Here is a 13,651-nt window from a genome sequence, read left to right as displayed (position 1 = left end):
ATCGACACCAAATGTTTCTAAAATAAATAATGCCGTTTAAAAGGTTCATATATATAGAATACAATATCGACACCAAATGTTTCTAAAATAAATAATGCAATTTACAAAGTTCATATATATAGAATTGCTAGTTGTCTACTGATATGTATCAAGATTTTTGTTTGGATGAATTCGTAGGTTCCATTCGAAAAAGACAAACTAGTTCTGTAATTCTTTGTTTGTTTTTTTTTTTTTTTTTTTTCGTCAAACAAAAACAAATGTTTTTCTCTTTCAAGCTGGGTTCTATTTTTCTACTCCAAGTGGGTTAATTGATTAAACTCGATCCATGTTGATTATGCCGCTATCGTGAACCTCAATCATTACTAATTTATAATGGACTTAATGTTCCCTGAAAAGAAAAGGCCAAGTGGGAAACTTATAAAGTTAAATTCTGAATACTTGGAGTAGAATAATTAATTAAAAAAATGATTAAAGCATATATTAAATTTAGAGAGCTTAAAGTTGATGATATGGGCGTTTGAAAGTGATCCTAACGACCGAAGGCTATGATTTTGCATTCCAATTTGTTTCTGTACAAATTAATTATGCATTTTGACCCGTTCTAAAAATAGCCATGTTAAAAAATGATAATAATAATAATAATAATTGTGGATAGCTTCACAATCTTTTGATCAATTCAAAATGTGGTTTCTACTTAATTAAATTCAAAATTATTATTTTTGTCTCTTTTGTCATATAATCTATCATTTTTTTTTTGTTAACATTATAATTATTTAGATTAATTTTGTTTTCAATTGTTAATTTAAGATTTAGATTAAAAAAATTGTTAGTTTAAGATGTCAAGAAAATAAGTGATAAATTTTGATTGCCATGAAATTAATAAGAGGCATATTTTTTTTATTTAAAAAAAAAAAAGAAATCTTCACAAGATTTGAGTGTTTATATTTACTTTTGGATTTTCTATTTGTCTCTCGCTGCCTCCACTAATTTCACTAGTTAAGATTCATCAATGGCAGATTTCCAAAGCTACATGATAGTTTTCCTTGTCTGGCTGATCTCCACCATCCTGGTCCGAGCCATATTAACCAGAACTAAAACCAAGATTCGTCTTCCACCGAGCCCACTGGCTCTTCCAATCGTTGGTCACCTCCACCTGCTCGGAACTTTGCCACACCAAGATCTTCACAAACTATCCAACCACTATGGACCTCTAATCCATCTTTACCTCGGCTCCAAGCCTTGTGTTGTTGCTTCGTCCCCAGAAATTGTCAAAGAGTTCCTTAAAACCCATGAAACTTCATTCTCAAACCGCCCTCAAAGGACTGCTGTAGAATATATCTCCCATGGCTCCGAGGATTTCATCTTTGCACCATATGGACCTTACTGGAAGTTCATGAAGAAACTCTGCATGTCTGAACTTCTCGGTGGACCAAGACTTGAACAGTTTCTTCCCATTAGACGCGAAGAGATAAACAATTTCCTAGAATTCATGCAGAAAATTGCCGTTAAAAATGAAGCAGTTGAAGTTGGAGAAGAACTTTTAAAGTTGACTAATAATATTACTTCAAGGATGAGTATAAGCAAAAGCTGTTGTGATAATGAAAACGAAGCCAACCTGGTGAGGAAGTTGGTTAAAGAGACGGCAGAGATTACTGGGAAATTTAACTTGTCGGATTACATTGAATTATGTAAGAACATCGATTTGCAAGGATTTGGAAGAAAACTCAAAGAAATCCGTGATGATTTTGACACCATGATGGAGCGGATTGTAAAAGAGCATGAAGAGGCTAGGAAGGAGGGAAAAAGAGGAGGTGGCAATGGATCAGTGAAGGATTTGCTCGACATTTTGCTTGATATATCAGAAGATGAGAGCTCAGAGATTAGATTAACAAGACAAGACATTATGACATTCATCCTGGTAAAGTGCTAGCAGTACTGTTTATGTATATAATCTGCTGCTCATTTTTAATTTGAATAAAAAGAAAATATTTTCTTAACTTTTTTCTACAGGATATATTTGTAGCTGGGACAGACACATCAGCCATTGTTATAGAATGGGCATTAGCAGAGCTAATAAACCATCCAAATATCATGAACAAAGCAAGACAAGAGATTGATTCAGTAAGTGGAAAAGCCAGACTAGTTGAAGAGTCAGATATTGCTAATCTCCCTTACCTCAAAGCTATAGTGAAAGAAACACTCAGGCTCCACCCAGCAGGGCCATTGATAGTGAGAGAGTCATCAGAGAAATGCACTGTTTGTGGTTATGACATTCCAGAGAAGACCCAGTTGATTGTCAATGTGTGGGCTCTGGGAAGAGATCCAAATCACTGGGACAACCCGCTTGAGTTCAAGCCAGAAAGGTTTCTCAGTGAAGAAGGGAGCGGCAATAGGCAGTTGGATTTGAGAGGTCAGCATTTTCAGCTTCTGCCATTTGGGAGTGGTAGAAGAGGATGCCCTGCAACCTCACTTGCACTGCAAATTGTTCAGACAACCCTTGCGGCAATGATTCAGTGCTTTGAATGGAAGGTGAGCGGAGCAATTGACATGAAAGAGGGACCTGGAATATCCCTCCCCAGACTTCATCCATTGATTTGTGTCCCAGTAGCCAGGTTGAATCTACTTTCATCAAAGTGATAAAGGTTAAAAAGCTTAAAACCAAAGCACTGTAAACTTACTTTAAGCATGTACCAACACATATGAAATATTATGTCATATATTATTAATATGTTGTCAATTGTACAATACATCGTATTGGTGTTGTCACAAATGAAATTTTTTACTAAATGTATGTTTTCTGGTTATTGGTTTCATGCTATAAACTACAATATGTCCAGTTATCCTCAGAAACATGCAACATTCTATGACTATCTTCATTGAAAGTAAAACATAAACCCCATCTCTTCCTGGAGAATTTCTGGGTCATGGCTTAAAGCTCCCATGTGATCTGCTAAACTATCCAAAACTGAAATAATTTCAACCATTCTTGCATTCGACATGTCCTCTGCTCTAAATTTGCAGACTTCGTTCTTAACTTCAATCCAACTGCAGCCAGGACTCGTCTTCAGTCCTTTATCTTTCATCAATTTCCGCACTCTTGCCACATGATCCCAGCATCCAACACTGGCATAAAGATGTGCCAGTTGCACATGAGTTGCAGCACAGCTTGGTTCCAGCAATAGCCTGTTCTCTGCAGCCTGGATACCAAACCATATGTTTCCATGAAATCTACAGGAAGAAAGCAGTGAACCCCATATAACAGCATTGGGATTGATTGGCATCTTTTGAATGACTTCTAGAGCTTCTTCCAATAACCCAGCTCGACCAAGAAGATCTATCACACATGAATAATGATCTAATTCTGGTTGCACACCATTTTCGACCATTGAATTTAAATAGAGCCAGCCTTCTTTAACAAGACCTGCATGGCGACATGAAGAGAGGACACCAAGGAAACTAATGGCATCAGTTTTGACACTTTGCTTCTTCATTTCTTTGAAAAGATCAATTGCCTGAAATGCAAGACCATGTTGAGCATACCCTGTAATCATGGAGTTCCAAGATACAGTATCTTTACGGTCTATACTTCTGAAAATGAAAAGTGCATGGTCAACAGCTCCACATTTGCAATACATTGAAATGAGAGCATTAGAAATGTGAATGTACGAATAGAAACCCATTTGAATTGTTTGGCAGTGAATGCTTCTCCCTTGCCCAAGAGCTCCACTGCCCATGCAAGCACTCAAAAGACTTGTAAATGTGAAATCATTGGGCTTCAAAATTGAATTCCTCATCCTGTGGAATAGGTCCAAGCATACATCCACCTGCCAGTCTTGTGCAAATGCAGCAATTATAGATGTCCATGAAACCACATTTTTTATAGGCATTTCTACAAAAACTTGGTAAGCATTGTCCAACTCATTGCATTTACCATACAAATGGATCAAAGAACTTCCTATATAAATATTTGCTACAAACCCCGTTCTTAATGCCAGACAATGATATTGAACACCACCATGAAGGTCGCACATCGACCCACACAAACTAACAGCATGTGATAAGACAGTTGCATCATTCATTAACCTCTCATTGCATGATTGAGTATAAACAGGATTAGATTCAAGTCCTTGACCAAACAGGTTTATTATTTCCTCTGATGAACTTGAACAAGATAAAGCTGAGCCAATACTAAGTTCTTGGGAACTCAGTTGTTCCAAACTAGGGGCTAAAAAGTTCTCAATGAGCTGAAGATGGCGTTGTCGGTGAGTTCGGGCAACACTTGCTTTTGGGTTAATAATGTCCAGAAGTCTCAGAGCTCTATTTGACTTCTTTTTCTTTTCTAATGTTTGAGAAAGGTTCAAAGAAGAGAAAAATCTCAACCACGGTGGACATGGTTGTAGAAAAGCATGATAAAGTTTCTTTCCATACAAGAGTTTGGAAAGAAATTCACTGTTTGTTCTCATTTGTTGCCATACACTAGTCTCACAAGCATATTTGAATAACCACACATGAAGGAATGATTGTTCACTACAATGCTGTCCGACTGCTGTTAGAAGATTGACTTCAACATTTTCCTGTAAGTGATGTGGAGGTGGCTCATTACCAGATAACAATAAAAATTTATCAAACAGAAAATATACAGGAGACCAATGAACATAACTCTCATAACAAAAGCATGAATCCCACATATTACTTAACACGACCAACACCATCTCTCAAGTTGAATACACACTTGACCAGTCAAGATACTTACAAACAACTAAGATCACCTAAATGTAACTCCAGTATGGAGAAAAGACCTAAAAAGCTTGTCTACCAGTTTAGTTGCAGCATCAACAAGTAGCTTCATCAAGAGTATTATAGTAAAGGAATCAAGACTAGAGAAATATGTATCCAACACAATTGTAAGGTTTCTGCATACAACTTTCTGATGTTTTACAGATCAGTCAGCTGCAACCTAAGTCGATTATTACATGCTACTTGCCAAAGTCCAAAAATCCAGCCATAAATTCATATCCCGAAAATACCCCAACAAATTGCCAACTGCATACATTAAATTGTAACCTTGTGCTCCTTTAAGGGATAACCCATTTAGATTAAAATTGCATTGTTCTAGTAACATAAAGATATAATGTTTATTCCTATGTGCACAAGTACAGAATTAATCTAAATTTGCAGGTTTTTAAATCTCTTATTGACTAAGAAGATGCTTTAAACAGAAAAACCTCTCACACAATGTGTGCACGATTTCTGAAGGTCTGTTACTCAAAGAGACAAACTTTCAAACAGCACACATGCAAATTGTGCTTTCAGCACAAACTCAAATGTATCAAAGTAAACAAAAACTAAATAAAATCTCACCAACATAGGGTCCTTACCTTGAGCTTTTCGCTTAGCTAAGTTTACAAGAACACCGTGAACTTCATAAAATGACTACGAAGAGATGAGGAATGTAAGTAATTTCAGCTGTTTCCACTTTCTATACAAAAAGGTTCACCATTATTCGACCACAACAAAGGGAGATGGCAGTTTTCTGATAGAATTGTCAAGGGGTTGAACAAAGAAGATCCCAGTATTGTCGCTTGGTCTTTTACTTCTTCTGGGTTTCATGGGTTTTTTTCTATCTGGGTTCTGGGATTGCTAATTTGTTTTGGAAGCATGGGAGAGTTGCCATGGATACCTTTGTGGCTTCTCTCTGTTTCGTTGTTTTCTGTGGATTTAACCGTCTCTTTAAAAGGTTTTCGAGCTCATTCGAACTATCGGTTAGCAACTACGTTTTTCTCTTTGTTGGATTTCGTTTTTTTATCCTTTTTTTTGTTTTTTTTGTTTTTTTTTTTTTTTTGGCTTAATTTTATCACCCATCCAAATGCATTTTTTCCTCAAAATCTTTTTATTGAAATTAATTAATTTTTAATAGTTGACGGAATTAAGGCATAACTGAGACAAAACAGTATACAAATTTACTTGCATATACTTTTCAATATTTACTTAATAACTAAAATGCTAAATCATAAGCATTAGACAAGATCACATGATAAACAAATAAATACTTTTTTTTTTTTTTTTTAACTTCCTCTAACTATTAAGTGATATGGTGTTTACTTTGCAAATATGTGAAGGGGAAAAAACAAAATCGTTTTTTTCTTCTTATCATTTCTGTTACCTTATTTATTATTTTCATATTTTATCCTTCATTTTTCCTTCCAAACGTTAGAAAGAAATATTTTTATATTTTTAGTCAATTCCTTCTACTAGGAACAAATTTCATAAAAATTTTGGAAATACACAGAAAAACTGTCAATGTAATTACTTCGGTAACAAAAATAGTAATGAATTGTTTAATTATGATTCAAGTCTATCCCTTATGTACAGTTTAAAAAAAATTAAAAAAAAAGAAGAGTATTTAAAGGATATTTTAGCTAAAACAAAAATAGAGTATTTTGCAACAAGAACATTGAAAGGACCATCAAAAAACATAATTTTTATTAACAATGACACCACGCATTTTTTCTCTTTATGGTTGGTGCATTAGTTAGTAAATCTATATCTGTGGCTCATTCCATGGAAGATGGACCTCTAATGCAGCATCATGAACCAATAAATAATAATAATAATAATAAATTATCAATTTTTTTTCCAGATAAAAATCATCAACTAAGGCACAAAATGACTACAAATTATAAAATTTCAAATCCCATTTATAATTTTTTTTTTTTGTTTTTTTTTTTTTTTTGTTTTTGTTTTCAATGGGCTAAGCTGGGCTGCGCCGAGCTAGCCTGGCCTCAATAAATTTTTTCTATTTTTAATGATTCCTCTACAATAATTAGGAGTTAGGTAAACGGAAGCAAAATAAATTAGTAAATAAACTTGAGAATGGATATGGCATGAGATGGCACGTGGGACCGGAATCCAGCGTGTCTCTTGGCCGATTGATTCCCCGCCCATAGTTTTGTGTTCTTCTGCCGCAAGATCTCTACCCCGCTTTTATCGAAAATCAGCAATCACTTTCATATATTTTGGATCCACCCTCCATTCGCTCACTCTTCCTTTTCTTTGCGTCTCTGGGTGTAACCCATCTTATCTTCCCCAACCTTTCTTCGATTTCTTGTATAAGACTGTATCTACCCATTCGTATTGATTTGCAAACATTCTTGGCTATTTTTCTTTCAAGGAGATGAATAAAAAAATTGATCCAGTATTCTTTCATTTATGAGATCTAAATACCCTTTTGATTTTCATTAGCTTTACTTCAAAGGCAATGATTTTTTTTTTTTTTTTTTGGTGGGTAAATTCATTTTTTAAGTTTTCTTGAAGATTTGAATAATTGCTCTTTGTCTGTTTAAAAATTTGAGGTTTTGATTGTGAAAACCTTTGTGGGTTTCTTTCCAATCGATAGAAATTTCCATAGATTTGAAATAATTTCTATTGGTGTCTTAGGATTTTTTTGGGTTTTAATTCTTGATATGGTCACTCTGAATCTTGGATTGCTCCATTATGTGTTGGACCATGTATACGGTGCTTGCATGCACAGAACAAAGATTAGCCCACAATTTTTTTCAAGAGGATGGGGTGGTTCGAAGCTTGTTATGCTAGAAAGAATGATCAAGCAGCTATTCCCAGATGCGGCTGGCCAGAATTTGCCGCCCACTTTGGTCCGACCGGTTTGGAAAACGGTTTGGGAGAGCAGGACAGCTTGTCTGAGAGAAGGTACATTCAAGACACCTTGTGATGAGCAGCTTCTCAGTGCATTGCCTCCAGAGAGTCACAATGCAAGAGTTGCCTTTCTCACCCCGAAAAGTGTGCCCCCTCAGAAAATGGCCTGCGTTGTTCATCTTGCAGGTATTGGTCTGTTTATCTTTTTAACTTAACATGGAAAAAAATGTGTTTTTTTTTTTTTTTGTTTTTTTTTCAAAAAATGCGTTTGTTTTAGGTTGTTCCAGTTGTTATTGTAAGACTCGGATATATTGTTTGATTATTTGCCGCAATGACAGTTGACTTGGGGCAATTGTTCTGTTGTTTCTTTTGCTTGGTTTATGGGTTTGGTTTTCTTATGGTTTTATTTTCACTCAATTAGAGACTTCTTACTGTAGTTTTGCAGTGTTTCAGAGTAGAATTCTGTGATTTTTTGTTTCTGACTTGCTTATTTACCACAATGTACTATACAAAAATCATGTTATATGTTAATTGCTGAGTTTTAAATTTTTGGAGTTTCTCTTACTGATTAGAAAATTGTGACTCTAATCGTTTTATGGAATATGCAGAAAAAGAATCAACTATTTTTGGCTTCATTTCGGATACAAATTTTTTTGATACCATTCCTTGAATATTTATCTTCTCCTTGAAAGATTGCATCACATGTTCAGAACGGTTATGCCGTACACAATAGTTTTTCTCTCATTAAAGCAAGTCATTGCTGGAAAATGTTGTATAGGTCGGGCAATAAGTATGTTTTAAGAGCCATGTCAGCATTAAGAGAAATGAGCCTATGCCTTTTATTTCTTCCGAGAAGTAGCTAATTATTTTAGGCCATACTTGTATGGTATAGTATTCCTTGGGAATTGTTGCACTATTCCAAATTTTTATAGAGCAGTTTGTGGATCATGAACTGCTTTGGTGGTCTAAACTAGTTGTCTGTTGTTTTATATGATATATTTTCCACAAAATATTGCAGAATCTATTGCATACAGCTTAACATAACATATTCAAGTATCTTATACTCAAAGCTTTAATCAAATTTATTTTCATAGCTAATTTGACATTTGGGGCACTTCTGTTTGGAATAAAGTTCTAATCTCCACCTGCAGGAACTGGGGACCATACATTTGAACGGAGATTGCGGCTTGGAGGACCCTTGTTGAAGGAGAACATTGCAACTATGGTGCTTGAGAGGTGAAAATCATTTGCACATGGTTATCTATGTTGATTTTTTTCATTAATTTATAAGTTTTTGATGTGGGGTAAATTATTTATTTCAGTCCTTTCTATGGACAAAGACGTCCTCTGCTGCAGCGTGGTGCAAAATTATTGTGTGTTAGTGACTTGCTCTTATTAGGAAGGGCAACGATTGAAGAAGCTAGAAGTCTCTTATATTGGTTAGATTCTGAAGCAGGGTATGGCAAAATGGGTGTTTGTGGACTTAGTATGGGTAAGAGTTGATACAAGCCTCTGCTTCCTAAACTATTAAAACTACATCCTCTTTAGCTTTAAGGTCACATTTCTTCATTGGTCTACCCATTTGTCTCTTTCGAAAATTAAAATTATTTTCTCGTCAGAAGGATGAGAGAATAATTTGAGTCCTTTTTGTTGGGTCCAAAAATTTAATGCTTTTATGTACTCTAGGAGGAGTGCATGCTGCTATGGTTGGATCACTGCACCCTACACCTGTTGCAACCCTTCCTTTTCTTTCTCCACACTCTGCTGTTGTGGCATTCTGTGAGGGGATACTAAAGCATGCCACTGCGTGGGAGGCACTGAGAGAGGAACTTGCAGCACAGAATGTTGCAATGACTCTAGAGGAGGTGAGAGATCGAATGCGGAATGTTTTGTCTCTCACAGATGTAACACGCTTTCCAATTCCAAAAAATCCCAATGCTGTAATATTTGTTGCTGCTACTGTAAGTATCAGTTAGATCTCAGTCACATTATTGATATGTTGTGTACTTGTTTGTTAACATTTCCAGTGCTCCAGGAAGGAAGTGTTCTTTTTCAAAATACAGGACTTCTAGCTGATTATGTTACATAGTTTTAACATCTGAAATTGTGATTTGAATAGGATGAACTGTGATCTTGTTTAATTTTTCAGAGTTTTGCATATCCTTGCTAAATCTAGCCAACTACGTAATTGTGTTTCAGGATGATGGGTACATTCCAAAGCACTCTGTGCTGGAGCTTCAAAAAGCTTGGCCGGGCTCAGAGGTGCGATGGGTCACTGGTGGGCACGTCTCATCTTTCCTTCTCCACAATGGTGAGTTCCGAAGGGCGATTATTGATGGTCTAAACAGATTGCAATGGAAGGAGTCTCCATTGTAACAGGAGCATCAAATGTGAAGTCCATATTGCATTTATTCTCATGGTAATCTTCGTTGCCTCTAATTCTAATTCTATCCAAGCCTGTAAAGCCAACTGTATCGAACATTTGAGAAAACACCCTTGAGCGAAGAAAAGATAAGAAGTCGTTATTTATTTCCAGTTGTAATTCATATCATCAAAGAAAGCCCTGATTTTTTGAAGGGGGATGACAATAAACTTGATAAATGATACGACTCAAATTTGTTATAGGGAGTACCATTAATGGATTGGATGTTGATAATTTGGATTTCTGGTATGTGTTTGTCTGTGCAATAGAAAGAGAGAGGCTCACTAACATTATCTCTTTCAAAAACTTCTTTCTTATTTTGTAGCAAGATTTTTTTTTTAATGGAGAATTCATTTGGATCTTATTTTTATCTTATCTTGTTCCTTTTAACATTGAAACATCTCCGTATCTAATTAAACATAATTTTTCTAATTCTCAATTTTATTTTTTCTTTTTTTAAACCGTTCAAAGTATGGAAGAGCATACTGTTGAACATGAGTAAAGTATAAAATAAAAATTTCAATTTTCTTACAAAGGAAATGTTGAATCATATCTATAACTCAATTGAATAGGAATACATGTACGGCTTTCATACAAAACAGAGATATCCATATGTGGATATATAAATTTTCACAAAAGGATGTAAAAATTTTAGAAAAGGTAAAAGCAATCAGTTAATGGAGTAAATTGTGAGAGTACGGTATTACCCTCAAAAAAAAAAAAAAATTGTGAGAGTACGGTGTGACTGTATTTTTTGTTTTTGTCCGGTCCTTGATGAGTGGCTGTGATAGGAGTGAATCTGTCCAACGTGATATGCTGAGAGATAATGCTCGGCATATGGTCAAATTGGTCTCCAACAGTTTGATATTTAGAGATGTGTGATTGTCTCGATTTGTCTCTTGTTCTGTGCCTTGTTTAAGTAGAATTACCAAATTAGTTGTGTTATGAGATGTGGGGAACCAAACTAAGTACACCAAATTTGTTGTGTTATGAGAGGTGGGGAACCAAACTAAGTATATAGGTTACAGTGGAAGGAGTCTCCATGGTGACAGGGGCATCAAATGTGAAATCCAGATTGCATTTATTCTTGTGGGTGGTAATATTCGTTGCCTCTTATTCTCTCCAAGCCTGTAATAATGTCAACTGTATCTAACATCTAAGAAAACACCCTTTGAGCAAAGAAAATGATAAAAAAAAAATAAAATAAAAAAAGTTGTTATTCTTCTATTTCCTGTTGTAATTTCCATATCATCATAGAAACTCCCTGATTTTTAGAGGGGATGACAATGAACGTGTTATTGATTGATACGACCAAAAGTTGTTCTAAGGAAGTTCCATTAATGGATTGGATGTTGATGATTTGGATGTCTGGTATGTGTTTCTTTGTGCAATATAAAAAGAGACAGAGACAGAGCTTCACAGCTCTGGCTCGCTAACATTATTTATTTCACAAGCTTCTGCTTTTTTTATTTTATTTTATTTTTTTCCTGAAGAATTCATTTAGATCTTATTTTTGTCATATCTTATGTCCTTTTAACGTTGAAACATCTATGTGTGTTATTAAACATAATTTTTCTAATTCTCAATTTTATTTTCTTCTTTAATGTTCAATGTATGGAAGAGCATACTGTTGAACATAAGTGAAGTACCAAAAATAATAATAATAATAATAATAATAATAATAATAACAATAACAATAATAATAATAAAATGAAAATATTGGAATTATTGGTTTTAACTATTTGTTGGGCAAACAGCAATTACAAAGTGGAAACTTTTATTTATCCGCTGCTACCGTTCAACAGCCTACCACTCTTAAGAGTAAAATAGCTTTCATAATAACCAAAAAAAAAAAGAAAAAAAGAAAAAAGCGAAGAAACGTGTAGAACCGGGTGAACTACTTGCAGCTTTCAAGCGGAGCACCACACAAGCACCTGTTATGGAAATACGACGAGTTGTCGAAGCTCTGCAATTTCCCACCCATGGGAATTTGACCGCACAGTCTGTTATAACTGACATTCAGGAACTGCAAATTCAGTGCGGTCAACCCCACCGGAAGACTCCCCTTAATCTTGTTATGATTAAGATCCAACGACACCAAAGTGCTTGGAAACTCCACCTCCGACAGATCGAACTCCAGCAAATTCCTCGACAGGTCCACGAACTGCGTCGTTTTGTTCTTCCCGGAGAATATAAGCGACGCGTCGCCTTCCAGCTTGTTTCGCTGCAACTCTATGACGTCGAAGTTCATTTTCCCCAGTGAGACCGGTATGTTACCGGAGAGCTGGTTGTGGGATAGATAAAGAGACGGCACTTTGCCGCGGAATTCTCCGAACGAGTCGGGAATTGAACCGGTGAGTTTGTTGCGGTCCAAATGGAGCGCGTCGAGGTTGGGTAACAGAGACAGCGAGGCCGGAATCGAACCGGTGAGGTTGTTGAAAGCGAGGTCGAGGAATGTGAGGTTCTTGAGCTGACTGAGGAAATCAGGGACGTAGCCAGAAATGTTTGTCCAACTTATAGTGAGGGACTTGAGGTTTTGAAGCTTGGCAATGGCGGGCGGAATTGGACCCGTGAGGTTGGGGAGTTTATGGAATTCGAGGCTTTCGAGATAAGGGAGATCGCCGACCTCGGAGGGGATTTGGCCGGGAAGGCCGTCAGATAAAATGGTAAGGGAGTTGATGCGATGGGTGGTGAGGTGGCAGGAGACGCAGTACCAGTCGCAGCAATCGATGTCTGGATTCCATGAAGCGAGGACATAAGGGTTGTTGAAGGCTCGCTTTATCTGGAGGAGCACTTTTTTGTCTTTTGGGTTGCAGAGCTCTGAAAAAGTGGGGTGGACAAGGTTGGAGAAGAAGATGAGGGTGATGCAGAGAATGGAGAGTATTGAAGAAGGGGCTTCCATGGTTGGAGCTTGGAGGGCTTGGTTTTTGTTTTGTTTTGTTTTTATTATTTTTTTCTTTTTTTCTTTTTTCAGTTAAATGGGCAAGAAATGTGAGGAATATATATAGTCCCCCAATGGGAATATGGGAGTGTATCCCTTTGGTTTTTGTTTCAGGGGTGACGTATTTAGTGACGAAAATTTGGACAGCTTGAAGGCAAACACTATCAAGCAAAGACGGCCATTTCCACGATCTGCTTCCTTCAAACCAGTTTAATTAAATTAAAATATTGTATGTACTTTACGTCTCCATTTTAATGTTATTTTTTTCTAGTTAAGGATGATGATATGGTTGGGATGGGAGCAATTTCTTGCCCAGTTGTGATATATTTCCAATGAGTGCCCCACGTGGATGAGGTGAGAAAGTCAGCAATCGAGGACCAAATCTTTTCTTTTTTTTTCTTTTATATATATATATATATATATTTTGTCCATTGATATAATCCAATATTGACAAATTGATGTTGATGACTTTGAAAAAGAATTTCAGACCGCATGTGTTTAAATTATGATGAAATAAGGAAACTATTTCCCTATTTTGCTTTCCCATTCTCCTCCACCAGATACAGCTTCACCAAGTTAAATTTTTTTTCTAGATACACGCTTAAATGGGAGCTTGCCAAACAAACAAAAAAAAA

At 36.0% G+C, this 13,651-nt stretch overlaps 4 protein-coding genes across 5 annotated transcripts; 2 read left to right on the top strand and 2 right to left on the bottom strand.

Annotated features, from left to right (window-relative positions):
- Positions 1–875: 875 nt before the first annotated feature.
- On the top strand, positions 876–2,637 carry LOC107404699 (cytochrome P450 93A3). Its single transcript, XM_016011722.4, has 2 exons — positions 876–1,918; positions 2,011–2,637. The coding sequence occupies exons 1-2, from the start codon at positions 1,010–1,012 to the stop codon at positions 2,635–2,637; spliced, it is 1,536 nt and encodes a 511-aa protein (XP_015867208.2). The 5' UTR covers positions 876–1,009.
- A 61-nt stretch (positions 2,638–2,698) lies between these two features.
- LOC107435594 (pentatricopeptide repeat-containing protein At2g37320) lies at positions 2,699–5,847 on the bottom strand. The gene is made up of 2 exons (XM_016047252.4): positions 5,379–5,847; positions 2,699–4,574 (listed from the first exon to the last, which is right to left on the bottom strand). The coding sequence occupies exon 2, from the start codon at positions 4,461–4,463 to the stop codon at positions 2,874–2,876; it is 1,590 nt and encodes a 529-aa protein (XP_015902738.1). The 5' UTR covers positions 4,464–4,574; positions 5,379–5,847; the 3' UTR covers positions 2,699–2,873.
- Positions 5,848–6,868: 1,021 nt separating this feature from the next.
- Positions 6,869–10,317, top strand: LOC107405690 (uncharacterized). 2 transcript variants are annotated; one of them, XM_048465982.2, is made up of 5 exons: positions 6,869–7,839; positions 8,805–8,889; positions 8,976–9,145; positions 9,340–9,518; positions 9,853–10,317. In XM_048465982.2, the coding sequence occupies exons 1-5, from the start codon at positions 7,464–7,466 to the stop codon at positions 10,027–10,029; spliced, it is 987 nt and encodes a 328-aa protein (XP_048321939.1). In that variant the 5' UTR covers positions 6,869–7,463; the 3' UTR covers positions 10,030–10,317. The 2 variants fall into 2 exon arrangements, with proteins under 2 accessions (XP_048321939.1, XP_015868299.2); XM_016012813.4 differs by having other exon boundaries at positions 6,873–7,839; positions 9,340–9,614.
- Positions 10,318–11,757: 1,440 nt separating this feature from the next.
- On the bottom strand, positions 11,758–13,353 carry LOC107405486 (polygalacturonase inhibitor). Its single transcript, XM_016012550.4, has one exon. The coding sequence runs from the start codon at positions 12,975–12,977 to the stop codon at positions 11,973–11,975; it is 1,005 nt and encodes a 334-aa protein (XP_015868036.2). The 5' UTR covers positions 12,978–13,353; the 3' UTR covers positions 11,758–11,972.
- Positions 13,354–13,651: the final 298 nt, after the last annotated feature.

The sequence above is a fragment of the Ziziphus jujuba genome, chromosome 11 (assembly GCF_031755915.1).
Source record: "Ziziphus jujuba cultivar Dongzao chromosome 11, ASM3175591v1".
Taxonomy (NCBI): domain Eukaryota; kingdom Viridiplantae; phylum Streptophyta; class Magnoliopsida; order Rosales; family Rhamnaceae; genus Ziziphus; species Ziziphus jujuba.
This window is presented reverse-complemented; position numbering and strand designations above follow the sequence as displayed.

Excerpts from the sequence above, each read along its gene's own strand:
- LOC107404699 (XM_016011722.4), top strand. The coding sequence starts at position 1,010 with ATGGCAGATTTCCAAAGCTACATGATAGTTTTCCTTGTCTGGCTGATC. Across the intron at positions 1,919-2,010 it reads ACATTATGACATTCATCCTG|GATATATTTGTAGCTGGGAC; the intron begins GTAAAGTGCTAG and ends TTTTTTCTACAG.
- LOC107435594 (XM_016047252.4), bottom strand. The coding sequence starts at position 4,463 with ATGAGAACAAACAGTGAATTTCTTTCCAAACTCTTGTATGGAAAGAAA.
- LOC107405690 (XM_016012813.4), top strand. The coding sequence starts at position 7,464 with ATGGTCACTCTGAATCTTGGATTGCTCCATTATGTGTTGGACCATGTA. Across the intron at positions 8,890-8,975 it reads GCAACTATGGTGCTTGAGAG|TCCTTTCTATGGACAAAGAC; the intron begins GTGAAAATCATT and ends TATTTATTTCAG. Across the intron at positions 9,146-9,339 it reads TGTTTGTGGACTTAGTATGG|GAGGAGTGCATGCTGCTATG; the intron begins GTAAGAGTTGAT and ends TATGTACTCTAG.
- LOC107405486 (XM_016012550.4), bottom strand. The coding sequence starts at position 12,977 with ATGGAAGCCCCTTCTTCAATACTCTCCATTCTCTGCATCACCCTCATC.